The 26,161-nt window shown below is 46.5% G+C and overlaps 1 protein-coding gene across 1 annotated transcript in view; it reads right to left on the bottom strand.

Annotated features, from left to right (window-relative positions):
- The window catches only part of TMTC1 (transmembrane O-mannosyltransferase targeting cadherins 1), a 1,359,696-nt gene that overhangs the window by 1,195,943 nt on the left and 137,592 nt on the right, over positions 1-26,161 (bottom strand). Inside the window, 1 exon segment of the mRNA XM_030213674.1 lies at positions 16,800-16,977. Coding sequence (XP_030069534.1) covers positions 16,800-16,977 — 178 coding nt within the window.

Below are 26,161 nucleotides of genomic sequence, written 5' to 3'. Positions count from 1 at the left end.
CAATCGGTTTCTTGTGGGGCATAGATGGGGACCTCTGTGGGGAGATGGACGAAAAGCACAGAATCAGAGGAATGAGGGAGTTGACCCGCCTTTTTGGCCGCATCATCTGCCCGCTGATTTCCCCGGGCAATGGGGTCCGTCAGGCCTGTGTGAGCCCTGCAGTGTATCACAGCTACCTTCTTTGACTTCCATACTGCCTCGAGTAGTTGGCAGATCTCAGTGGCGTTTGCGAGCCCTTTTCCCTCAGCTGTCAAAAATCCTCTCTCTTTGTACAAGGCCCCATGTACCTGGAGGGTGAGGAAGGCGTATTTGGAGTCGGTGTAAATGTTCACAATTTTTCCTTCTGCCCACAGGAGGGCCCTGGTGAGGGCGATCAATTCGGCTTTCTGGGCTGATGTTCCGGGTGGCAGGGCCGTTGCTTCGATCACATGATCCTCGGATACGACGGCATAGCCAGCTCTCCGAGTTCCTTCAATCACTTGGCTACTTCCGTCTGTGAACAAGGTGATTCCCCCTGCCAGGGTTGGTCTTTAAGGTTGGGTCTGCAAGAATGTACAGTGGCCATTACCTCTTCACAGTCATGGAGTGGTGGTTCCGGGGCAGGGAGAAGGGTAGCAGGGTTTAGGTTGGTGGTGTCCTGGATTTGCACCTCCGGATTCTCGCATAGGAGGGCTTGGTACTTGACTAGTCGGGAGTTAGTCATCCATCGGGGCCCATGGCTCTCGAGCAGGCCACGGATGGAATGGGGCGTTGTCACGAGGAGCGTCTGGCCAAAGGTGAGTTTGTTGGCTTCGTGTATTAACAGACATGCAGCTGCAATGCTTCGGAGACACCCCGGCCAACCTCGTGCCACGTTGTCCATGCCCTTGGAAAGGTATGCTACGGGTCGTTGCCAGGTGCCAACTGTTTGGGTGAGGACCCCAAGTGCCAAACCCTTCTTCTCGTCGACAAACAAGTGGAACGGTTTAGTCACATCTGGCAATCCGAGCGCTGGCGGGGCCATGAGGGCCTTCTTTAGGTCCGCGAGAGCCTTCAGTTCGTGTTTCTCCCACTGGAGGGTTTGGGCCTCGAGCTCAGGTCCCTTCAGCTTGGTGTATAAGTCTTGGGTCAAAACAGCGAAATTAATGATCCAGATCCGGGAGTATCCGGCTGCTCCCAGTAGCGCTCGCAATTCCTTCTTATTTGCAGGAATGGGTTGGTTGCGGATAGCTTGGGTACGGGGTGTACCGAGCCTTCGGATTCCTTCTCGGAGGCGAAATCCCAGGTACTCGACTTCGATCTCACATATCTGGGCTTTCTTTCGGCTGGCTCGGTACCTTGGGCTTCCAGGGTTTTCAAGAGGTAAAGGGTAGCTTCTGCACAATCTGTGTACGTTTCCCGGGCCACCAACAGGTCGTCTACATACTGGACGACAGGCCCGTACTCGCACTGGTATGACTTCAGGTCTTGGGCAAGTTGCTCTCCGAAGAGAGTGGGTGAGTCGGGTCCAAGTGAATTGCTGCTTACTCCCAGTTTGTAAGTCTTCCCACGTGAAGGCAAACAACTGTTGACTATCAGCAGCAAGAGGGATGGAGAAGAAGGCGTCCTTCAGATCAATGACACTGTACCACTTGGTTTGGGCTGGCACTTGGGCTAGAATGGAGTACGGGTTAGGCACGAGGGCCACTATGTCGGCCACCTGGTTGTTGACCTTCCTCAGGTCCTGGACAGGTCTGTACTCTGATGTCCCTGGCTTCTTAACGGGCAACAATGGGGTGTTCCACGCAGATCTGGCTGGTTTCAGGACCCCTTGTTGAAGAAGTTTCTGTAGGTTCGTTTGCATACTGTGTCGGGCAGCATAGGGAATGTGGTACTGTCCTTGATTGACGATCTGGGCATTTGGTTTGAGTTCAATCCAGATGGGGATGGCGTTGACCGCCAGTCCTCCGGGGTTTGATTCTGCCCACACGCCGGGCACTCCAGCCATGAGGGTTCTCCTCTGCCATGCGAAAGCGGTATCCTGGCAATAGCGGCAGTCGGCAGGGCCTGCGATCAGGGGGGCGTGTAGTCTCCATTCTTCTCGGACATGGCAGATGAGTGTTACTGGTCGGTCTTCGAACTGGGCTTCTACTTCTCCCGTAGTCTTGAATTTTAAAGTGGCTTGGAGCTTACACAGTAGGTCCCGGCCAATCAGGGGGACTGGACACTCAGGGATATGTATGAACTGGTGGGACACCATCGTTCCTCCGATTTGGACATGGCGTTCCTTGAGGAGCGGAGCTGTGAGGAACTTTCCTGAGGCTCCCACAATCGGTATGGTTTCCTTCGTGGGAGGGGCTATGGCAGTGGTGATGACAGATCGTTGGGCCCCTGTATCTAATAGGGCCTTCATTAGTTGTGTCCCCACCCGGATTTCCACCAGAGGGTCAGTGGGGACTCTGCCCTCCCGGTCACTTCATGCGGGGTAGCCCTGGGCTGCATCGAGGGCCATCTGCCACTCCTGTTGTTCGATGTGTCCCCGACCTCGGCCTCGTTGCCCTTGCCTGGGGCCCCTTGGACGGTCGTCGTCCGTCACCTCTCGGTTCTGGTCTCGTGGCTTCTCCAGGCAGTCCGCCCACCAATGTCCTTCTTGTCAGCAGTTGGCGCACTGGTTCCGTCCTATAGGGGACCTCGCCCCTCTGCCCCTTCGGCCTCTTCCCCTGCCGCGTTGCCTCGATCCCAGGCGCTCCTCCAGCACAGCAGCCAGTACATCCGCATTTTCACGCATCCGTCTACTTGCCTCTCTTCGGGCCTCGGATTTCTCTTCCTGGTCGCGGTATCCGAACATGCGATCAGCTATAGCCTTCAGTTGGCTTATGCTCATCCCCTCAAATCCTTCAGTCTTCTGGAGTTTTTTTCCTATTGTCCGGCGCCGACTGGCTGACGAAACTCATAACCACTGGGGGGACATTTTTTGGATCCTTGGGATTTATAGGGCTGTGTCTTCTATACGCTTCCAGAAGGCGTTCTAGGAAATCCCCTGGGCTTTCATGTTTCTGCTGGACAACGTTGTGGATTTTTCCCATATTAGTGATTTTCTGTTTTCCCTTTTTCAAGGACGTTAGGTAGGCCAGCTGATATTGGCGGTTGCGGTTCTGGCCGTCCTCAGTCCGGTAATCCCAGTCGGGACGTGCGGTGGGCACCTCCCTTCTTAAGCGGTCTTCTATCTGCGCTTCGTCTGGGTGGGCTCTTCTGACTGCTTCTTCCATATTCTGTTGTAGCAGGCGGCGTTCTTCAGTGGTCAGGACGTGGGCACTCAACTGTCTGAGGTCACCCCAGGTCGGGTTGTAACTGTATATTATGCCCTCCACAAGTTCTATAAGTTGCTCAGGCTTTTGTTCATAGGAAGGTCCATGCGCCTTCCAGTTATACAGGTCAGAACTAGAGAAAGGGACGTGGGTGTAAACTGTTGACTCGATGGGCTGGCCTTCCGGGGTCGGAGTGTACGTTGTTGATTGTCGGATCGGAAACAGGTCGGCGGCATCCGCTCGTCGGCTTGGAGGAAGGGTACTTATCGGGTTCGACTGGGGAAATCGAGTTATCGGTTTAGTAACCCTCTGACTTTTCCTGAGAGTTCCATGAGCTGCGGGTTCGGTCTCGGGAGTTTCTTCAGCATCCGACTCTGGGGCGGAGGCTCCAGCGGTACTCTGGCCCTCGGTCAAGTTTGCGAGGTTGGGGTATATGGGACTGTAGGGAGGTGGCGCTGGGTCCTCCTCATAGGCCTCTGCCGTACTGAGTATAGGGGCCTTCTGACCCTTTCCAGGATTTTGGGAGCCCTGGGCCTTATCTCGGATATCCTTCGGGGGTCTTGGGAGGGTACTAGTGGTACTGGGCGTGGCTTCAGTGGTAGGGGTGTTTCCTACGGCCTTCGCGACGGCAAGTGTAACCGGGGATTTAAAGGTCCTGGGCGTGGCTTGGGCTTTCAACTTGGTCTTGTGACCCTTCCTCTGGCTTATTACCATAAGGGCGGCCTTTTCCACCTTATGCTGGGCCCAGGCCGGAGGGTTCCGGACCACGTTAAGCCACCCTTCCACATATGGGATATCCTCGGGACAGCCTGGGTTTCCCTCGACTATAACAACATTCATTACTGCAGCCACTTTCTCATATTCGAATGAACCTTCCGGTGGCCAGTCAACAAATCTCCCTAGACCGGGCCACATGAATTGACATTGCTGTATCATCCCGGCTCTACTGCATTGTTCCTGGTCGAACACTTCGCTAAAGTGTTCAGTCATTAAATCTAATGGAGTAGATCCACCCCCGCCCATCCTAACCTGAGTGCCAAAGGATAGCAGACAGACAGAGGGGGAAAAGGATGGTGGAGGAGTAAGGGGTCTCATTCCACCGGACACAAAAGGGTCAACAGTCGGCCTGACCGGAGTGCGGTCGCCCGATCCGGAACTGCAGGCCCACTCACTCAACTTTCACACGCCACAAGAAACCCTCCCGTTCGGTTTCTTCCCGGAGCCTAGTGGGTTTCGGGACCTAGTCCGTACTTGGCACTGGCTAAGAGGGAGATCAAGCCTCTCCTCGACCCTTTACCGGGTCGGTCAACTACCCAGAGTATACTCGGCGTGCTCTTCTCCAGAGTTCAGGAAAGGTGTCTTGCCGGAACCACACAGCCCCACCGCCAGCCAGTCGGCGTCTATCAGCCCTCATTCGGGGGTGGACGCTGAACTCAGCGGTGGCCACTCACCACCCGCTCGGGGGGGGGGGCCGATCACCCGGCCCGACCGTGCGGCAGGGGAGGGGAAAGAATATAATCCGTTTCCCTCTATATACTCCTGGCTGGCTCGCCAAATGTAACAGGACCCTCGGCTAGTAAATCAGGAGACAAGAGGCAACTGGTTCCAAAGGCAAGACAGCTTTATTGCTAGCAATGTACAGTACTGAGTTCCGTCTCAGGATACTGTGTGTCAGAAATCACCTGACACTCACATTTATACCTCCCTTCTGGGCCTGCGCATTAGGCCCCTTATACGTCACAGTTGGCATGCGCAGTAAACATTTGTAGTTCTTGTAGTTCTTACAGTACATACATACGTCATAATACTGAAATGATACTAGCAAGGGAAACGAAACTTATCTCCCTGTTTAGCACACACACACATATAATCACACAATGCTTCTTTCACAGAGTTGATAAGGCTCACTGGAGCATAAGGCTCAGAGATGCAGGCTATCTTCTATTCATGTGGCGTCTACGTGCAGGCTGATTCAGTGTGCAAGCCTTGGCAACTAAATGTTACAAGCTGTTATCTACTGCTCCTGCATCCTGTCTCAAACAGTTATTTAGCTTGCAAGCAGGAGTTGACAGTTTGTAGTTAAGGCACAGTATTAAGGCACAGTGCAAGACAATGTAAATGTCCAGTAAACATTCAAGTATGGAATGTGGCACAAAGAAGGCAAAGTCCATAGGTAATATGCACGAAGCTTGAGGCCGTCCTGCCAGTCCAGTGGATGCTGCAGGCCATATCTAGTGTCTACTCCTACACCCAGGATTTGGGTCTAAGCATTCAAGGATGCTTGTGTACTCAATGGTATTGCTCGATATCATGCGTCGTAACTTTGTAATTTTTTCGTTGAAATAGTTCGCTAGGTTGGTTGCCGATGGGGTGTCTGTGCTATTCGAGGTGACCCTTGTGGTGTTTAGGAGACTGTTTACAAGTGAAAAGAGTTTGTGCGTGTCCTTGTAGTTTGGTCCTATTATAGTTTTGTAATGCGTTCTTTTGGTATGTCTGATTTTGTATTTGTATTTTCTTTGTACATGTTTCCACTCTTTGAGTGTGTGTTCATCTTTTTTTTTTGCTCCATGCCCTTTCTAGTCTTCTGACCTGTGTTTTTAGTTCTTTCAGTTCTTCATTGAACCATGGGATTGAGTTATTCCTATGTGAGGTTCTCGTTTGGAGCGGTGCTATTTTGTCTAGCACTGTTCTGCATCTGTTGTCCCATTCTTGTAGGAATTGGGGTGATTCTGTAGTTGTATTCCATTCCTCGATATATATTTGTTGCCAGAATGTTAGAGGGTCTATTTTGCCTCTCGTAGTATAGGTTTTCTTTTCTTGTTTTTGTTGTTTCTTTTTGTTTTCCAGAGGAGGGAGGTGGTTGCTTTGTAGTGATCTGACCATGGTGTGATTGTCCATTTTGTATCCCTGAATATGAGGTTCGCTTCTGATGAAAATTTATGAGTTATGATGTCTAGTGTGTGTCCTTTTTTGTGGGTTGGTTGCATGTTAGGCCATTGGATCTCCCATAGTTGGAGGAATTCCTTGCATTCGTGTACGTTGTTTGAATTTGTGTCTTCGAGATGGAGGTTTATGTCTCCTGCTATGAGGACATTTTGGGAGGACAGACAAGTATTTGATATGAAGTCTGTAAAGTGTGTCTGTGCATCTTGCCAGTTAGCCGGGGGTCTGTAGAATAGGATTATGTTTAGTTGATCATGTACAGTAGGTTAGGGTGGGTGATTCTAACTGTGGCTATTTCGAGTTGGGGGAGGATTGATGCAGCTGTTGTTGTAACTGTGAATTAGGATTTATAAATTATAGCTATACCTCCGCCTCTTTTTCCTTCTCTTGTCCAATGAGTGATTTTGTATCCTGGTGGACATAGCTCTATGATTATCGGGTCTTTGGAATTATGGATCCAAGTTTCATTGATGAGAAGGAAGTCAAGGTTATCTGCGGTTATCCAGTCAGCTATCGTTGTAGTTTTCTTGATTATTGATCTGGCGTTGGTGTATCCTATTTGTATTAATTGGTGTTGCTTCCTTGGGTTAGAGTTTGTGGTGATTTTTATCAATTGTCTGTTTTCTTGATGTGCTGGTTTGGTGTCTTCTTTTGGTATCCTCTGTTGGTGTCCATGGGCGTTAGGTTTGTCATAGTTTTTGTTATTTGTTTGGGTGGGCATTGTGTGTGTGTAAGTGGTGTGTGATTTGTGAGTTGTGGGGTTGTTGTTATCTGTGTCGTGGGTTGTGTATACGTGTATGAGTAGTGTGAGACAGTAGAGAGTTAGGAATGTTTTGCTGGGTTTCATATCAGCATTTAAGGCACCACAGCGATTTCTAGGCAGCAGTGTATAGAATAAACAATACCATGTGAGAATAGTACATAAGAGCAAGCGGCATCTGGTTCAGTGGGGTAGTGCGCTTAGAGGTAGATCTCGTTTGCGGGAAAGTAAGTGATGCAAGTCTCAGTTGCAGTGAACCCTGTGGTCAGTCCAAATCTGCGGAGTCCACATCACATCTATGAGCGGTGCGATCAGCGTGAGGCAGTTCAGTCTAGGCAGTGTATTCTGCATTAGTTCAATCAGATCTCACTTGCCTTAAACTTGTCAACAGTTCATGTTGATCTTGCTTGGTTTACATTTAGAAGCAAAGCCAGCCAGCATTTACATTTAAAGCATTACTATGAGCGGTACAATAAGAAGCAGAGCCAAGCATTACTGTGAGCGATACATTCAGAAGCAAAGCAGAGCCAGTGTTTACATATAATGCATTACTGTGAGCGGTACATGTTATTTCCAAATATCTTACAGTGACACAGGTGGTTCATTTGCTTGATATTCAGAGCGAAGCAAAATGAGACAACCATATATAAATCAGAGCTGTGATCGATGCATTCCACTATTTCCTTTGCCTTACAATTAGGACAAAGCAGTTAATTTGTCTTGTATTTAGAACAAGGCAACGCAAAGCATTTGCATTTAAATTTAAATCATTACATGCAAATTTCTTTCATACATATTCATTGTGGATATCCTGAAAACCTGACTGGCAAGGGGTACCCCAGAACCGGACTTGGGAAACACTGGTCTAGGAGGTCCTACAGGCAGAAGCAATGCCCACTCGCGCCTGCTTGTCACAGTTCTGGGCACAAAATGGCTGCAGTTATCCCTAGTGGCAGTCTCATGATGCTCGTTAGTACCACAAAGCTACTGCTAGAGGTTGTGGTGGCCATTTTGTGACTGGAGATGCAACAGGCAGGTGCAAATGGGTACTGCTCCTGCCCTTAGGTCTCACTGGACCACCAGTGATATAAAAGGTAGGCCCAGGGAGGCCTATGGTGGTTGGAAGGGGTTGCGAGGGAGGGGAATCCAGATTATAGAAGGGGGGAACCACTAGAAACCTTAATGCTGCTACCTGAAAATTAACCAGGCACCAGCCAATATTTAGACCGATGCCCAATAAGCCTGGTGGCTAAGGTTAGGACAGCCTTTTTACAGTCCTAACTTTAGCTGCTTACTTAACTGTTTAGGGCTCTGAATATCACTGCTAACTGGTTAAGTATTGGCTCTGCCCAAACTCCACCTATGAATCACCCCAACAATAACCAAACAGTGCAGGGGCAGTTAGTGCTGAAATTCAGTGACACTGTCTGGTTAAGTACTGTCTATAATTTTTTAGCTATAAAGTTCTACTTCAGGTATGCTGCACTATTTCCCATCCCCCATCTTTCTTTATTGTCAGCCACATGAAGGAATTTCTGGCTGGTCACAAACTCTGATGTGCCTCATGTTGCTAGGGCAACTCAGCTACCTGGTATAACTTGTTACAAATGTAATTTACTGAGAAGAGGTATGGCAAGGACACCAACTGCAAGCCTCTAGCACATATGAAAAACCCAATTAGAAGTCTCCAGCACATATGCAGCACGTATGATTGGTCCACGGTAGAGGAGAGGTGGATGCTCACCACAGCCTATAAAACTACGCTGCATGGGGGGCGTGTCAAGATGGCGCCGAGACCGGGAGCAGTGTGAAGCGCTCTAGCATGGCTGTTTGACGGAAATAAACGGAGGTTTCTACTAGAAAATGCCACATTCAAAACGTAAGGGGATGCTGAGGGTAGTACCCTCGCCTACCTCGACTTCCTCCCCGATACAATCAAGCCTTGAGCACTACTTTCCCGGGACTTCCCAAGAGTCGAGGAGAACAGAATCCATAGCGTTGTAGCCGGAGAAGCGGACCAACCGCTGGAGAGTGAAACATCGCTGTCTCCTCCACCAACATTGATAATCCCTCCTTGCCCAGCGACGGCAGCAAGCCGGGAGGTTATCCAAACAACCGTCGGAAGTGCGACCGGAGGGAAGCCTGGCGGGGAACCGAGTTCGCTGCAGGAGTCGCTGAGACCCAGAGATCAGGCGATTTCGCAATCTCTGGAAGGAAACACGGAGACAAAACTGGATAAGATATGGCTTAAACTAGTGGAAATGGACTCAACCTTACAGATATCTTCTGAAGAGGTAAAAACTCTAAATCTTAAGATTGAAGAATTGAGAAATTCAGTTGAACTGGTTAAACAAGATTTAACTTTGAAAGTTACAATGATACAGAGTGAAGTAGAACAAATTCAAGAGTTCAAGTCAGCAGTGGTAAAAGACAATGTGGAACTCCGAAGGAAGCTCATAGATGCATGTACTTAATTTTCCTAAACTCCTTGGGTTTTATCCACTGGACTTATTTAAAAGATTTATTTTAGAAAATTTGAAGATTCCACAAGAAGCAATTCCCCCTATTAATAAAGTTTACTATATTCCTAATAAACCTAAAGGAGCAGAAGGAAAAAAGAAAAGATACAGGAAAAGAAATAATAGACGTCGTCGATGATACGCTGAAACCTTCTGCTCAGTGTGCTGCTGCGGCTAGGAAAGCGAATAGAATGTTGGGTGTTATTAGGAAGGGTATGGAGTCCAGGTGTGCGGATGTTATAATGCCGTTGTATCGCTCCATGGTGCGACCGCACCTGGAGTATTGTGTTCAGTACTGGTCTCCGTATCTCAAAAAAGATATAGTAGAATTGGAAAAGGTACAGCGAAGGGCGACGAAAATGATAGTGGGGATGGGACGACTTTCCTATGAAGAGAGGCTGAGAAGGCTAGGGCTTTTCAGCTTGGAGAAGAGACGGCTGAGGGGAGATATGATAGAAGTGTATAAAATAATGAGTGGAATGGATCGGGTGGATGTGAAGCGACTGTTCACGCTATCCAAAAATACTAGGACTAGAGGGCATGAGTTGAAGCTACAGTGTGGTAAATTTAAAACGAATCGGAGAAAATGTTTCTTCACCCAACGTGTAATTAGACTCTGGAATTCATTGCCGGAGAACGTGGTACGGGCGGTTAGCTTGACGGAGTTTAAAAAGGGGTTAGATAGATTCCTAAAGGACAAGTCCATAGACCGCTATTAAATGGACTGGAAAAATTCCTCATTTTTAGGTATAACTTGTCTGGAATGTTTTTACGTTTGGGGAGCGTGCCAGGTGCCCTTGACCTGGATTGGCCACTGTCGGTGACAGGATGCTGGGCTAGATGGACCTTTGGTCTTTCCCAGTATGGCACTACTTATGTACTTATGTACTTATGTAACATTTCAGTAATATTGGAGCAATCCCTACAGAATGTGACTGAGAGAGCTACATTGATAGTTTCCTTTATTTTTGAGCAGGACTTGAACTCAATCATGAGACTTTCTTTTAAACCTACCAATTCTCAATTTGGGGGAGAAAAGATTTGGTTTGTATAATTATAGTACAGCAAGAGGCCCTCACTGGATGCCCACCGGAAGGGTGGAAGGCCAGATTTTAGGACTCAGGCTGTAAAAATACCAGCTAGGTTTAAAAATCTATGACTGGCTGCGCAAGGACGTGCTTTTCCTGCAAATTAATATGTGTCCCAGCTTGGGATCCATCCACTGGAATAGTGGTGGGTCAATTTACATACCTTAAACAGCTTAAACTGCTAAAAGGCACTGACTAGGCCTAAAAATCTGATGATGGCCTTGCTGCTGAGCACCTGCAGAAGCAGGGCTGCTTGATAAGCCTTATTAGAATTTAGTGTGACATTCAAAAGCAGTGCAAAAGCCAAGATCAAGGAATTGATGGCTAAAAACCTAAAAAGAATGGTTCAGAACATGGAGTCTGTTGCAGTTAAAATGGCAGCCAGAGTCACAAGATATGGAACTGATCTCTTCATCTTAGAAGAGATGGTTGCACAAGATTAGGAACAAGCCATATTAGGAGTTAGTTGCAAGACAGGAAAAAGATTAAGAAACAGGTGGACACGTGACCTGTGGTTAAGATAAAAAAATCCCTCTCCATAGATTTGTATGGGGACCAAATACTATATAAGAAGGGTGCATCAGAGCTATCGTTGGAACGTTTTCTCCAACGAGTCTTGAAGGAGCGAAGCTCTGGCCGGTTGAATCCAGAATCTGTCCGATGAATGTACCAAACTGAAGTCCAGATTTGGGTGAGAATAAAAAGACTATTTCTTTAACTAACCTGCTCCAGTCTCTGTTTCAATCTCTTCTCTTTAAACTGTTTCACAAACACACAAGTAAAATTCTATCTCACTATTCTCTAGTCTCTGTGTTAATTTCTCTGTTTCATTTCACACCTTATATCACCTAAATAGACTATCTTTTAAACTCTAGTACATCATGTGGGAGAATAGATGCCCTAGGATGTCCTTCGAAATTAGGAGCCAGAAAACAGAGGTCATATGTAAGAGACTTATTATGAGCCTTCTGAAACCCTCTCTCCACCTCCGTGGGCAAGGGTCCTGCGGGGGTCTAGAGAGGGGTAAATAAAAACAGGTTATATCCCGATGTTACTAAGGCGACGCAGCAAAGGAGGAAAGAATTTCTATGAGAACGAAAATAATAGAATTAGGTGGCTCCTTTTTGCTTGCCTACCCTTGTAAATGTGTAATATGGTTGGCCCAGAATAAGTATGATTTTTATGTACCAGATCAGCTAAAGTCTTTTCTAGATTCAAGATTAGTAAAGTGAAATATATAATGGGAAGAACGACGCCTTATTATTATGATTTGCTAATTCCTTAATAATCTTCTCTGATTCCTGTCCCCTGCTAATCTCTCTATATAAAACGCACCTCCAACGTTCTATTGAAGCCTCTCTTAGCAAAGTGAAGGGGGTGAGATCGCATTGTGTCTGCCCCGCCCATGCGTCAAACGTGATGACGTCGAGGGCGGAGCTATGACACAACCAATCGCATCGCTCGGCAGCGAAGCGTCAGGGAAGGAGGCGGCGCTCTCGACGTCTAGCCTTCCCTTCGCTGTGTTCCGCCTTCTTCTGACGTCAAGGATGACGTCAAAAGAAGGCGGAACACAGCGAAGGGAAACCTAGACGTCGGGAGCACCGCCTCCTTCCCTGATGCTTCGCTGCCGGAACCGCCACGGAGGTAAATTTAAAAACAAGAAAAAAAAAAACGCATGTTGGGGGGAGAGAAGAGGGTGGCCAACCACAGCATGGATGCGAGGGGGGGGGGGGGGGAGAAGAGGCCGGCCCAGGCTGGCACATGGGAGAGAGAGGAGCATGGATGTGAGGGGGGGTCATGGAAGGGAGAGAGGGGACTTGCTGGAAAAGGATAAATGGAGGCGGCAGGGGACAGAGGAGCATGGATGGGCATGGATTGGGAGGGCAGGGCTCAGGGAGAGAGGGGAATTACTGGAAATGGATGAATGGAGGGGGCAGGGGACAGAGGAGCATGGATGGGCATGGATTGGGAGGGCAGGACTCAGGGAGAGAGGGAAATTGCTGGATAGGGATGAATAGAGGGGACAGATGGCCATGGATGGATATGGATTGCAGGGCAGGCCTCAGGGAGAGAGGGCAATTGCTGGATAGGGAAAATGGAGGGGCCAGGTGACAGATGAGTATGGATGGGCATGGATTGGAAGGGCAGGACTCAGGGAGAGGGGAATTGCTGGATAGGGATGAATGGAGGGGACAGATGGGCATGGATGGATATGGATTGCAGGGCAGGCCTCAGGCAGAGAGGGGAAATGCTGGATAGGGAAAAATGGAGGGGCCAGGTGACAGAGGAGCATGGATGGCCATGGATTGGAAGGGCAGGACTCAGGGAGAGGGAAATTGCTGGATAGGGATGAATGGAGGGGACAGATGGGCATGGATGGATATGGATTGCAGGGCAGGCCTCAGGCACAGTGGGGAAATGCTGGATAGGGATGAATGGAGGGGGCAGGTGACAGAGAAACATGGATGGCCATGGATTGGGAGGGCAGGGCTCAGGGAGAGAGGGGAATTGCTGGAAAAGGATGAATGGAGGGGGCAGGGGACAGATGGGCATGGATGGATATGGATTGCAGGGCAGGCCTCAGGCAGAGAGGGGAAATGCTGGATAGGGATGAATGGAGGGGGCAGGTGACAGAGAAACATGGATGGCCATGGATTGGGAGGGCAGGCCTCAAGGAGAGAGGGAAATTGCTGGATAGGGATGAATGGAGGGGCCAGGTGACAAAGGAGCATGGATGGGCATGGATTGGAAGGGCAGGACTCAGGGAGAGGGGAATTGCTGAATAGGGATGAATGGAGGGGACAGATGGGCATGGATGGATATGGATTGCAGGGCAGGCCTCAGGGAGAGATGGGAATTGCTGGATAGGGATGAATGGAGGGGGCAGGTGACAAAGGAGCATGGATGGCCATGGATTGGAAGGGCAGGACTCAGGAAGAGGGGAATTGCTAGATAGGGATGAATGGAGGGGCCAGGTGACAGAGGAGCATGGATTGGACTCACACTTTCACTCTGACTCTCAAACACTCACTCTCACATACACTCTCCCAAACATACACACTCCGAGGAAAACCTTGCTAGCGCCCGTTTCATTTGCGTCAGAAACGGGCCTTTTTTACTAGTTCCTTAATAATCTTCTCTGATTCCTGCCCCCTCTTTCCTAGTTTTATTAATTGTGGTATAAGGAAGCCGTATAAATGTTAAAGATAATTATCTCATTATTGCTTTCAGTGGCTGTATTTCACTTAACAGTTGTATCTGTTTGAGTTAAAAAAAAATAAAGTTTAAAATGTTTTAAAAAAAACACGCTGAGGACAAAGAAACTGAAAAACTAGGCATGCTTGGAAAGAGAGTTTCAGATCCGTCCAATGGCCTATTTTTTCCCGAAGGGGGTGCTCTCCCCCCTCTGTAGAAACTTTCATTAATTCTTTCTTTTCTTTCTCTCTGTTCTGTGACCTTTGTATGAGGAATCAACTTTCCTTCCTTCTTTTTTCTCTTCTTTATATAATTAGTCTGATTACTTATAATTACCAGAGGTACTGATGTTAGATTTTGTAAGTTTGGTACAACTGATATCTGATGTTGTGCTGGTGGGTGAGTAAAGACTTTTCTCTCTAATTCCTGTTCAATTTTTTGTCTGTAATATTTTGTAACATGTTTAGAGAATAGCAAACCAAATGCGCAGCCTAGTACAGTACCACTGAATATCAGCGGTTAGGCAGGTACAAGTGATTTAACTGTGCAGGATGCTCTCTGTTCAGTTGAATATTGACCAAAATGTTTTAAAGATTTTGACTTAATTTCATTTTGAGGCAGAATGGTGTAAACAAAAAACAAAACAAAAAGAACCTTACAATCCAGACTGCTTGCACAATTCTTTCTTTCTTTTCTTTCTCTCTGTTCTGTGACCTTTGTATGAGGAATCAACTTTCCTTCCTTCTTTTTTCTCTTCTTTATATAATTAGTCTGATTACTTATAATTACCAGAGGTACTGATGTTAGATTTTGTTCCAACAATTAAGGGAAGAGTTCTTCTGCTCTATTCTTAAAAATTAGCACCCTTGGCCAACAGATCGACAACAGTTTTTACAGACTATTTGTTTTTTTCTATATTTTTTTAACCTTCCTGCAGTGTTTCAGGAAATTAAACCAGATGAAAAAGCTGTACCGTTTCAAAAACTGTGCACGCATACTGACATGCAGGCTTGATCCACTTCTTTTTGCACCCAAATAAAAAAATGCAGACCTGAATATACAATCTAGCTAATGTAGAATGAACAATTTTTCTTCACAGTAATATTATCAATGACCTGCACCCTGACTCACTGAACATCTGATAAATAGCAATATTCTTGCTCTTCTTGTATCTCAAATTTTGAATACTCCAGCACAACCCCCCAAAATCAAAGACCCTACCCACCCCCGTGCTCATATCTCTGTTCTCTGGTGGTCTAGGGTTCCCAGGGTAGAAGAGATCCCTATTTGCTCCTGTCCTTCTGGTACCATCTGTCAACATGGCACCCCTAGCGGTAGCCTCACCCAACTACCACTGAGAGGTTATGTTTCTTATACGGAAACATGAACCCCCCCTAGCAGAACTCACGCAAGACTGCTGCTGGTAGGTCATATTCCTTATATGGAAACACAACCCCTCCCCCTATCAGTAGAAGAACGAACCTACGGATAAGGGCGTGTCAAAAGGGCAGGAGCAAATGGGGATCGCTTCTGCCCCAGGAACCCTAGAGCACCTGGGAACAGAGGAATGGACATGGGGGTGAAGGCTTTGACTGGGAGGTAGCCTCTTTCAACTCTGGCCAGGAGATTAGGCTGTGGCTGGGTTTATTTTACTATGATTTTACGCCCATATTGCAAGTCATGTTATGGTTTTTATATAGTAATAAATGTTTTACATGCATTTGCTGTTTTGCATCTCATTACTATTTAACCCACGGCAAATTAAATATGGCTGTGGTAAAATATGTCAAGCTACATTAGGGCCCAATAAGTCGCATTAAGGGGTAAATAATGCAACTTAATGCCCTAACACAGCTTGATAACTTTCCCCTTCAGTGTCATGCTGACTGACAATATAGGGGTCCTTTTACTAAGTTGCAGTATACATTGGCCTTAGTACATCCTTACATGGGTTTTTCCCATGTGCAGAGGCTATTTTTACAGCAGCCATAAGATGACTGATTTTCTACTTTTTATATTAATGTCCATGCACAAATGTTGCCATTAGCGCATGGCCATTAAAAAAAAATTACCATATGCGACCCATGTTGTGGATTAACTGTTTAGCGCAGGAATGCCCACTCTCCACTCCCCATTGATATTTTTTAGTGTGCAGATTAGCATGCACTAAATAGGCAGTTACCGCAGGACGTCTGAACGCGTTGCGCAGTACGCCATTTGAGTTATGTGTGTGTTAGTGCCTATCACAGCTTAGTAAAGGGCCCCATTTAAGTTCCATGTTGATCTATGGAAGGTGTATTATACCCTACAATACGGCTTCCCAAATCCAATCCTGAGACTCCCAGCTAGTCATATTTTCAGACAGATAAAATGAATATGCCTGTGATAAATTTGCATATATTGGATATGCACTATATGCAGATTTAGCTCATGTATGTTTATTGCAGATATCATGAAAACATGATTAGCTGTAGCATCCCCATGATAGGTTGAAGAAGCCCTGACCTTCAAAGAATTCAATTTTTATTTAAAGAAACAAACAAAACACACACACACAATTGTTTAAAGTTGGTGAATTTGCTACATCTGGCTATTTAATTATTACTTCCTTAATAGAGTAAGCCACAATAAAAGCATGCATCTTTTCTAATGTACTGCATGTCTCTTAAACAACCTTTTTGTATTTTCAGAGTTTACAAAGTCAAAAAATAAATAAATAAAATGAACTTCTGAAATATACAATTTAGCCATCAAAATGAGGACATTTTTAAATTATTAGTGCAATACAACAATGCAATATGTATGTTACTATATAAAATCTATACGCAAACAGAAGGCAGCTTTTTCAAAACAAATGGTCTCCCATTTCCTAGACCTTCATAAAGTTCAACCCTCTTCCCTTAGCATTGGATTAATTTATTTCAAATTAAGATGAATGTTACATGAAATCACAACTTTTTTTTACCCCTAGCATTTTCTTGCTTATAAATAAATGATCTCTCATTGTTAAGATGTATTATATACTTACAGCCTCGGTGTGGATGGGATGTACAGCAAAAATCAAAGCTGTGACAAAAGCAAGCCAGCTGTCCTGGAACACCATTCTGTCACAAGTGTACATCAGCAAACACGTCACCAAGCTGTGTAATATTATATTAAGCAAGTGGAAATAGAACGGGTCCATATCAGCCAGCATGATGTTCAACCTGAAGGAAAACCAACAGCATCTTATTAGATGTATCTACAGAATAGTGAAGTTACTCACCTCCAGCAGACCATTTCAAGTATTCTCACTGCTGGGTGACATCATCCAACAGAGCCCGGTGCAGACGCTAACTAGCGAGATTCATACAGAACTTTCTAGCAGCATCCCACCACACATGCCCTGATGCCTTCCCCACCCAATGCGCAAGCATGGGCCCCTCAGTCATATAAAATAGCTAAATACAACTCCAAGGGGAGATGAGAGGGTATGTGAGAACACTTGCCTGTTTCCAACAGTGGCCATCTACAAGTCACAAATACCAGAAAGATCCCAAAAAAGTACAAAACATTCTATACTGCTTATCCCAAAAATAGTGGATTTTCCCAAAGTCCATTTATATTTGGACTTTGCTCACACCTTTTTCAGTAGTAGCTCAAGGTGAATTACATTCAGGTACACTGGGTATTTCTCTGTCCCAGGAGGGCTCACAATCTAAGTTTGTACCTGAGGCAATGGAGGGTTAAGTGACTTGCCCAAGATCACAAGGAGCAGCAGTGGGATGTGAACCGGCCACCTCTGGATCTCAAGACCAGTGCTCTAACCACTATTTAATAATGGTCTATGGACTTTTTCTTTAGGAAGCCGTCCAAAAATTCTTAAAACTCTGCTAAGCCTTTACCACATTCTCTGGCAACAATATTTTCTCTGATTCGTTTTAAATTTACTACATTGTAGCTTCATCCCATGCCCCCTAGTCCTAGTAGTTTTGGAAAGTGTAAACAGACGCTTCACATCTACCCGTTTCACTCCACTCATTATTTTATAGACCTCTATTATATCTCCCCTCAGCTGCCTTTTATCCAAGCTGAAGAGCCCTAGTCGCTTTAGCCTTTCCTCATAGAGAAGTCGTCCCATCCCCGTTATCATTTTCGTCGCCCTTCTCTGTACCTTTTCTAATTCCACTATATATTTTTTGAGATACGGTGACCAGAATTGAACACAATATTCGAGGTGCAGTCGCACCATGGAGCGATATTATAACATCCTCATTTTTGTTTTCCATTCCTTTCCTAATAATACCTAACATTTTATTTGCTTTCTTAGCCACAGCAGCACAGTGAGCAGAAGTTTTCAAAGTATCATCAACAACGACACCTAGATCCCTTTCTTGGTCCATGATTCGTAAAGTGGAACCTTGCATGATGTAGCTATAATTCGGGTTCCTCTTTCCCATATGCATCACTTTGCACTTGCTCACATTAAACATCATCTGCCATTTAGACGCAAAGTCTCCCAGTCTCGTGAGGTCCTCTTGTAATTTTTCACAATCCTCCTGCGAATTAATGACTTTGAATAACTGTGTGTCATCAGCAAATTAATTACCTCTACTACTACTACTATTTAACATTTCTCAAGCGCTACCAGGGTTACGCAGCGCTGTACAATCTAACAAAGAAGGACAGTACCTGCTCAAAGGAGTTTACAATCTAAAGGACAAAAAAGTGCAGTCAATCAAATTGGGGGCAATCTAGATTTCCTGGATAGAGGTACAATGGTTAGGTGCCGAAAGCGACATTGAAGAGGTGGGCTTTGAGCAAGGATTTGAAGATGGGCAGGGAGGGGGCTTGGCGTATGGGTTCATGGAGTTTATTCCAAGCATAGGGTGAGGCGAGGCAGAAAGGGCGGAGCCTGGAGTTGGCGGTGGTGGAGAAGGGTACTGAGAGGAGGGATTTGTCTTGTGAGCGGAGGTTACGGGTAGGAGTGTAAGGGGAGATGAGGGTAGAGAGGTAATGAGGGGCTGCAGATTGAGTGCATTTGTAGGTTAGTAGGAGAAGCTTAAACTGTATGCGGTACCTGATCGGAAGCCAGTGAAGTGACTTGAGGTGAGGGGTGATATGAGCATATCGGTCTAGGCAGAAGATAAGACAAGCAGCAGAGTTCTGAACGGACTGAAGGGGGGATAGATGGTTAAGTGGGAGGCCAGTGAGGTTGCAGTAGTCAAGGCGAGAGGTGATGAGAGAGTGGATGAGAGTTCGGGTGGTGTGCTCGGAGAGGAAGGGGCAAATTTTGCTGATGTTATAGAGAAAGAAGCGACAGGTCTTGGCTCTCTGCTGGATATGAGCAGAGAAGGAGAGGGAGGAGTCGAAGATGACTCCGAGGTTGAGGGCAGATGAGACGGGGAGGATGAGGGTGTTGTCGACTGAAATAGAGAGTGAAGGGAGAGGAGAAGTGGGTTTGGGTGGAAAGACAATGAGCTCGGTCTTGGCCATGTTCAGTTTAAGGTGACGGTTGGACATCCATGCCGCAATGTCGGATAAACAGGCCGATACCTTGGCCTGTGTCTCCGCGGTGATGTCAGGTGTGGAGAGGTATAGCTGGGTGTCATCAGCATAAAGATGATACTGAAAACCATGAGACGAGATCAGGGAGCCCAGGGAAGAGGTGTAGATTGAAAAAAGAAGGGATCCAAGGACAGATCCCTGAGGAACTCCAACAGAGTGGGATGGGGGTGGAGGAAGATCCATGAGAATGAAGGTACGGTGGGAGAGATAAGAGCAGAACCAGGAGAAGACAGAGCCCTGGAACCCAAATGAGGATAGTGCAGCAAGAAGTAAATTATGATTGACAGAGTCAAAAGCGGCGGATAGGTCGAGGAGGATGAGGATGGAGTAGTGACCTTTGGATTTGGCAAGGAACAGGTCATTACAGACTTTAGTGAGTGCCGTTTCTGTCGAGTGTAGAGGGTGAAAACCAGATTGAAGCGGATCAAGGATGGCATGAGAGGAGAGAAAATCAAGGCAGCGGCTGTGAACAGCGCGTTCAAGTATCTTGGAAAGGAAGGGTAGAAGGGAGATGGGGCGGTAGTTGGAAGGACAGATAGGGTCTAGTGATGGTTTTTTGAGAAGTGGTGTGACTACAGCATGCTTGAAGGTGTCAGGGACAGTTGCAGTGGAGAGAGAGAGGTTGAGGATATGACAGATGGGGGGGGGGGTGACAGAAGGAGAGATGGTGTTAAGTTGGTGGGGATGGGATCAGAGGAACAGGTGGTGCATTTCGAGGAGGAAAGAAGGTGGGCGGTTTCCTCCTCGGTGATATCAGGAAAAGAGGAGAAGGAGGCCTGGGTTGGTTGGTTGAGGGAGTGGGTTAAAGGGTGAAGCGGAGGAGGTGGCTTGGTAGTGAATTCAAGGTTGATCTTCTTCACCTTGTCACAGAAGTAGTCAGCTAGTGACTGAGGAGAGAGTGAGGGGGGGAGCAGAGGGCACTTTAAGGAGAGAGTTAAGGGTGGCGAAGAAACGACGAGGGTTGGAGCCGAGAGAATTAGTCAACTGGGTGTAATAGTCCTGTTTGGCAAGGAATAGGGAGGACTGGAAGGAGGATAGCATGAATTTGTAATGAATGAAGTCGCTATGGGTGCAAGATTTCCTCCAGAGGTGTTCGGCAGATCGGGCGCAAGAGCAAAGGTATCGGATGCAAGGGGTCAGCCAGGGCTGGGGATTAGTACGCCTTGTGGGACAGGAGATGGATGGTGCAAGTGTGTCCAGAGCAGTGGAGAGAGTGGCATTATACCTCACTAGTTACTCCCATCTCTAGATCATTTATAAATATGTTAAAAAGCAGCAGTCCCAGCACAGACCCCTGGGGAACCCCACTAACTACCCTTCTCCACTGAGAATACTGACCATTTAAACCTACTCTCTGTTTTCTATCTTTTAACCAGCTTTTAATCCACAATAGAACACTACTACTACTACTTATCATTTGTATACTACCTCCTATCCCATGACTCTCCAATTTCCTCTAGAGTCTTTCATGAGGTACTTTGTCAATCACCTTCTGAAAATCCAGATACACAATATCAACCGGCTCACCTTTATCCACATGTTTGTTCACCCCTTCAAAGAAATGTAATAGACTGGTGAGGCAAGATTTCCCTTCACTAAATCCATGTTGACTTTGTCTCAATCCATGCTTTTGAATATGCTCTGTAATTTTGTTCTTCATAATGGTCTCTACCATTTTGCCCGGCACCAACATCAGACTCACCAGTCTAAAATTTCTCGGATCTCCTACTACTACTAACATTTCTAAAGCGCTACTAGGGTTACGCAGCGCTGTACAATTTAAACATAGGATAGTCCCTGCTCAAAGAGCTTACAATCTAAAAGACAAGAGAACAATCTAAAGACAAGTATACAATCTAGAGGACAAGTGAACAGTTAATCTAATAGGGTGGATAGATTGGGGCATTCTATATTTCTCAAGCGGTTAGGCGTCGAAGGCAGCATTGAAGAGGTGAGTTTTAAGCAGAGATTTGAAGATGGGTAGGGAGGGGGCATGGCGTATGGGTAAAGGAAGATTGTTCTAGGCATAGGGTGAGGCAAGGCAGAATGAGCGGAGCCTGGAGTTGGCAGTGGTGGAGAAGGGTACAGAGAGAAGGGCTTTGTCCTGTGAGCGGAGGTTACGGCCGGGAACATAGGGGGAGATGAGGGTGGAGAGGTAGTGAGGAGCCGCAGACTGAGTGCATTTGTAGGTAAGGAGGAGGAGCTTGAATTGTATGCGATATCTGATCGGAAGCCAATGAAGTGATTTGAGGAGAGGGGTGATATGAGTATATCTGTTCTGGCGGAATATAAGACGTGCGGCAGCGTTCTGAACGGATTGAAGGGGGGATAGATGGCTGAGTGGGAGGCCGGTGAGGAGTAAGTTCCAGTAATCGAGGCGAGAGGTAATGAGAGCGTGGACGAGAGTTCTGGTGGTGTGCTCAGAGAGGAAAGGGCGAATTTTGCTGATGTTGAAGAAGAAGAAGCGACAGGTCTTGGCAGTCTGTTGGATATGCGCAGAGGAGAGGGAGGAGTCGAAGATGACTCCGAGGTTGCGGGCAGATGGGACGGGGAGGATGAGGGTGTTATCAACTGAGATAGAGAGTGGAGGAAGAGGAGAAGTGGGTTTAGGAGGAAAGACGAGGAGCTCGGTCTTGGACATGTTCAGTTTAAGGTGACGGTTGGACATCCATGCCGCAATGTCGGATAAACAGGCCGATACCTTGGCCTGTGTCTCCGCGGTGATGTCAGGTGTGGAGAGGTATAGCTGGGTGTCATCAGCATAAAGATGATACTGAAAACCATGAGACGAGATCAGGGAGCCCAGGGAAGAGGTGTAGATTGAAAAAAGAAGGGGTCCAAAGACAGATCCCTGAGGAACTCCAACAGAGAGTGGGATGGGGGTGGAGGAAGATCCATGAGAATGAAGGTACGGTGGGAGAGATAAGAGCAGAACCAGGAGAAGACAGAGCCCTGGAACCAAAATGAGGATAGTGCAGCAAGAAGTAAATTATGATTGACAGTGTCAAAAGCGGCGGATAGGTCGAGGAGGATGAGGATGGAGTAGTGACCTTTGGATTTGGCAAGGAACAGGTCATTACAGACTTTAGTGAGTGCCGTTTCTGTCGAGTGTAGAGGGCGAAAACCAGATTGAAGCGGATCAAGGATGGCATGAGAGGAGAGAAAATCAAGGCAGCTGCTGTGAACGGCGCGCTCAAATATTTTGGAGAGTAAGGGTAAAAGAGAGATGGGGCGGTAGCTGGAGGGGCAGGTAGGGTCAAGTGAAGGTTTTTTGAGGAGAGGTGTGACAACGGCGTGCTTGAAGGTGTCAGGGATAGTTACAGTGGAGAGAGAGAGGTTAAGGATGCGACAGATGGAGGGGGTGACAGTATGGGAGATGGTGTTGAGTAGGATGGTGGGGATGGGATCAGAGGAACAGGTGGTGCATTTCGAAGAGGAAAGAAGGCGGGAAGTTTCATCCTCGGTGATCTCAGGAAAGGAGGAGAAAGAGGCCTGGGTAGGTTGGAGGAGGGAGAGGGTTAAAGGGTGAAGAGGAGGTGGTGGCTTGGTCATGAACTCAAGGTTGATCTTTTGCACTTTGTCGCGGAAGTAGTCGGCCAGTGATTGAGGAGAGAGAGAAGGGGGAGTAGGAGCGGGTGTCACTTATAGGAGGGAGTTAAGGGTGGTGAAGAGACGACGAGGGTTGGAGCTGAGAGAATTGGTCAATTGGGTGTAATAGTCCTGTTTTGCACGGAATAGGGAGGAGTGGAAGGAGGATAGCATGAATTTGTAGTGGAGGAAGTCTGAAAGGGTACGAGATTTCCTCCAGAGGCGCTCAGCGGATCGGTGCAGGAGCGAAGGTAACAGATGCAAGGAGTCAACCAGGGCTAGGGATTGGTGCGCTTTGTGGGACGGGAGATGGATGGTGCGAGGGTGTCCAAAGCAGAGGAGAGAGCGGTATTGTAAGCGGAGACCGCTTTGTCGACAGTTTCAGAGGACGTGATGGAGGGGAGGAGATTAGAGATAGTAGATGATAAGGTGGAGGGGTCAATAGCCTGGAGGTTCCTGGAGGTGGTGGTTAAAGTTGGACGGGGTGGAGGGGGGGGGTGAAGAAGTGTGAATGTGATCAGGTGATGATCGGAGAGAGGAAGAGCTGAGGCTTGGAAATTGGAGGGTGAGACGGAGGAGAGGACGAGGTCAAGACAATGGCCGTCACGGTGAGTAGGGGTGGTGGAGCACAGCTGGAGGTTGAAGGAGGATGTTAGGGTGAGGAACTTAGAAGCGTGGGGGTCGGATAGGTCATCAGCGTGTACGTTAAAGTCTCCAAGAATGAGGGACGGAGATGAAGGGTCAAGAAAGACGGAGAGCCAAGCATCAAAGTCGGTGAGGAAGGAAGGGAAGGATTTATCAGGGGGGCGGTAAATGACTGCCACTGAGTGGTAGCGGGTAGAATAGCCGGATGGAATGGGCTCTGGAACCTTTTTTAAAAACCGGCGTTACATTGGCCACCCTCCAGTCTTCCGGTACCACGCTTGATTTTAAGGATAAATTACATATTACTAACAATAGCTCAGCAAGCTCATTTTTCAGTTCCATCAGTACTCTGGGATGAATACCATTCAGTCCAGGAGATTTGCTACTCTTCAGTTTGTAGAACTGCCCCATTACATCCTCCAGGTTTGCAGAGAATTCATTAAGTTTCACTGACTTGTCAGCTTCGAATACCATTTCTGGCACCGGTATCCTACCCAAATCTTCCTCGGTGAAGGCCAAAGAAAGAATTCATTTAATCTCTCCGCTACGGCTTTGATTTCCCTGATCGCCCCCTTTACTCCTCGGTCATCTAGCGGTCCAACCGATTCTTTTGCCGGCTTTCTGCTTTTAATATACCTAATAAAGGTTTTACTATGTGTTTTGGCCTCCAACGCAATCTTTTTTTTCTAAGTCCATCTTAGCCTTCCTTATCAGCACTTTGCATTTAACTTGACATTCCTTATGCCATTTCTTATTATTTTCAGTTGGTTCCTTCTTCCATTTTCTGAAGGATTTTCTTTTAGCTCTAATAGCTTCCTTCACCTCACTTTTTAACCATGCCAGCTGTTGTTTGGTCTTCCGTCCTCCTTTTTTAATACGCGGAATATATTTGGCCTGGGCTTCCAGGACGGTGTTTTTGAACAGCATCCATGCCTGATGTAAATTTTTGACCCTTGCAGTCGCTCCTCTAAGTTTTCTTTTCACCGTTCTTCTCATTTTATCATAGTCTCCTTTTTTAAAGTTAAACACTAACGTATTAGATTTCCTAAGTATACTTTCTTCAAAGCTAATATCAAATCCGATCATATTATGATCACTATTACCAAGCGGCCCCAGCACCATTACCTCCCGCACTAGATCATGTGCTCCACTAAGGACTAGGTCTAGAATTTTTCCTTCTCTCGTCGGCTCCTATACCAGCTGCTCCATAAATCAGTTCTTGATTTCATCAAGGAATTTTACCTCCCTAGCGTGCCCCGATGTTACATTTACCCAGTCAATATCGGGGTAATTGAAATCACCCATTATTATTGTGTTGCCCAGTTTGTTTGCGTCCCTAATTTCCTATAACATTTCTGCATCCTGGCCAGGCGGACGGTAGTACACTCCTATCACTATCCTTTTCCCCTTTACACATGGAATTTCAATCCACAGTGATTCCAAGATGTGTTTTGTTTCCTGCAGAATGTTCAATCTATTTGACTCAAGGTTCTCCTTAATATACAATGCTACCCCTCCACCCATTCGATCCACCCTATCACTACGATATAATTTGTACCCCAGTATGACAGTGTCCCACTGGTTATCCTCCTTCCACCAGGTCTCAGAGATGCCTATTATATCTAATTTTTCATTTAGTGCAATATATTCTAACTCTCCCATCTTATTTCTTAGGCTCCTGGCATTCGCATATAGACATTTCAAACTATGTTTGTTCCTATTTATATCATGCTCAGTACTTGACAGTATTAATTTGCAATCTTTTGTCTGATTTTTTTTAATTTATAGAAGTCTTTATTATGATTTGAGAGTGATAATATAGTTAAATAAGTCACAACAACACCAGCACAGATATAATACAATACAAAGTTCCAACTTACACTGGAGAATAATAAGCAGTGTAATAAACTCTCAAGACTAACGTAACTGCTTTACATGTACTCTTTAGGGTTTTTTTTGTTTGTTTTTTTGACAAAAGTTTACAATTTACCTCCCCCCCCCCCAAAGAAAGCAACAACAACAAAAAAAGGGGATTTAATTGTACCACACTCCTGTCTCCCCACCACCTTCCAACCAGACTATCAATATGAACAGTGTAACACAAAGGGTTCCCAAATAACTTCCCACTTGGATAATGTTTTGCGACGTATGGCCCAAAGCTTCTCCATTTCACAAATATACCACAGCTTGTGTATCCATTTTACCAAAGAAGGAACATGCGGGGACTTCCAGTGAGCGGCCAGAGTGACCTTGGCCGCCGATACAGCATGACGAACCAATAAGGACTGGGTGATTGTAAGGCCAAGAGGTTTTTTAGGAAAAAGAAAAAATTCAGGTGACAACTTTATAGGCTTGGAGAGCCATCTCTGGAGTCTATACTGCACTGCCTTCCAGAAGGCCCGGACTTTAATACAGGACCACCAGAGATGCCCCATAGTACCCTCCTGCCCACAGCCTCTCCAGCACAGTGAAGACACCTTTGGAAACATATGATGAAGGCGTGCAGTCAAATACCACCTATATAAAACTTTTACTGCATTTTCCTTAAATGGTTTAGAAATAGAGATCCTGGACAAAGCACATTCCATAAAATTCCAATCATCATCACCC

The sequence above is a fragment of the Microcaecilia unicolor genome, chromosome 9 (assembly GCF_901765095.1).
Source record: "Microcaecilia unicolor chromosome 9, aMicUni1.1, whole genome shotgun sequence".
NCBI lineage: Eukaryota > Metazoa > Chordata > Amphibia > Gymnophiona > Siphonopidae > Microcaecilia > Microcaecilia unicolor.
Note: the sequence above shows the minus strand (reverse complement) of the source record. Positions and strands in the feature narration are given on the sequence as shown.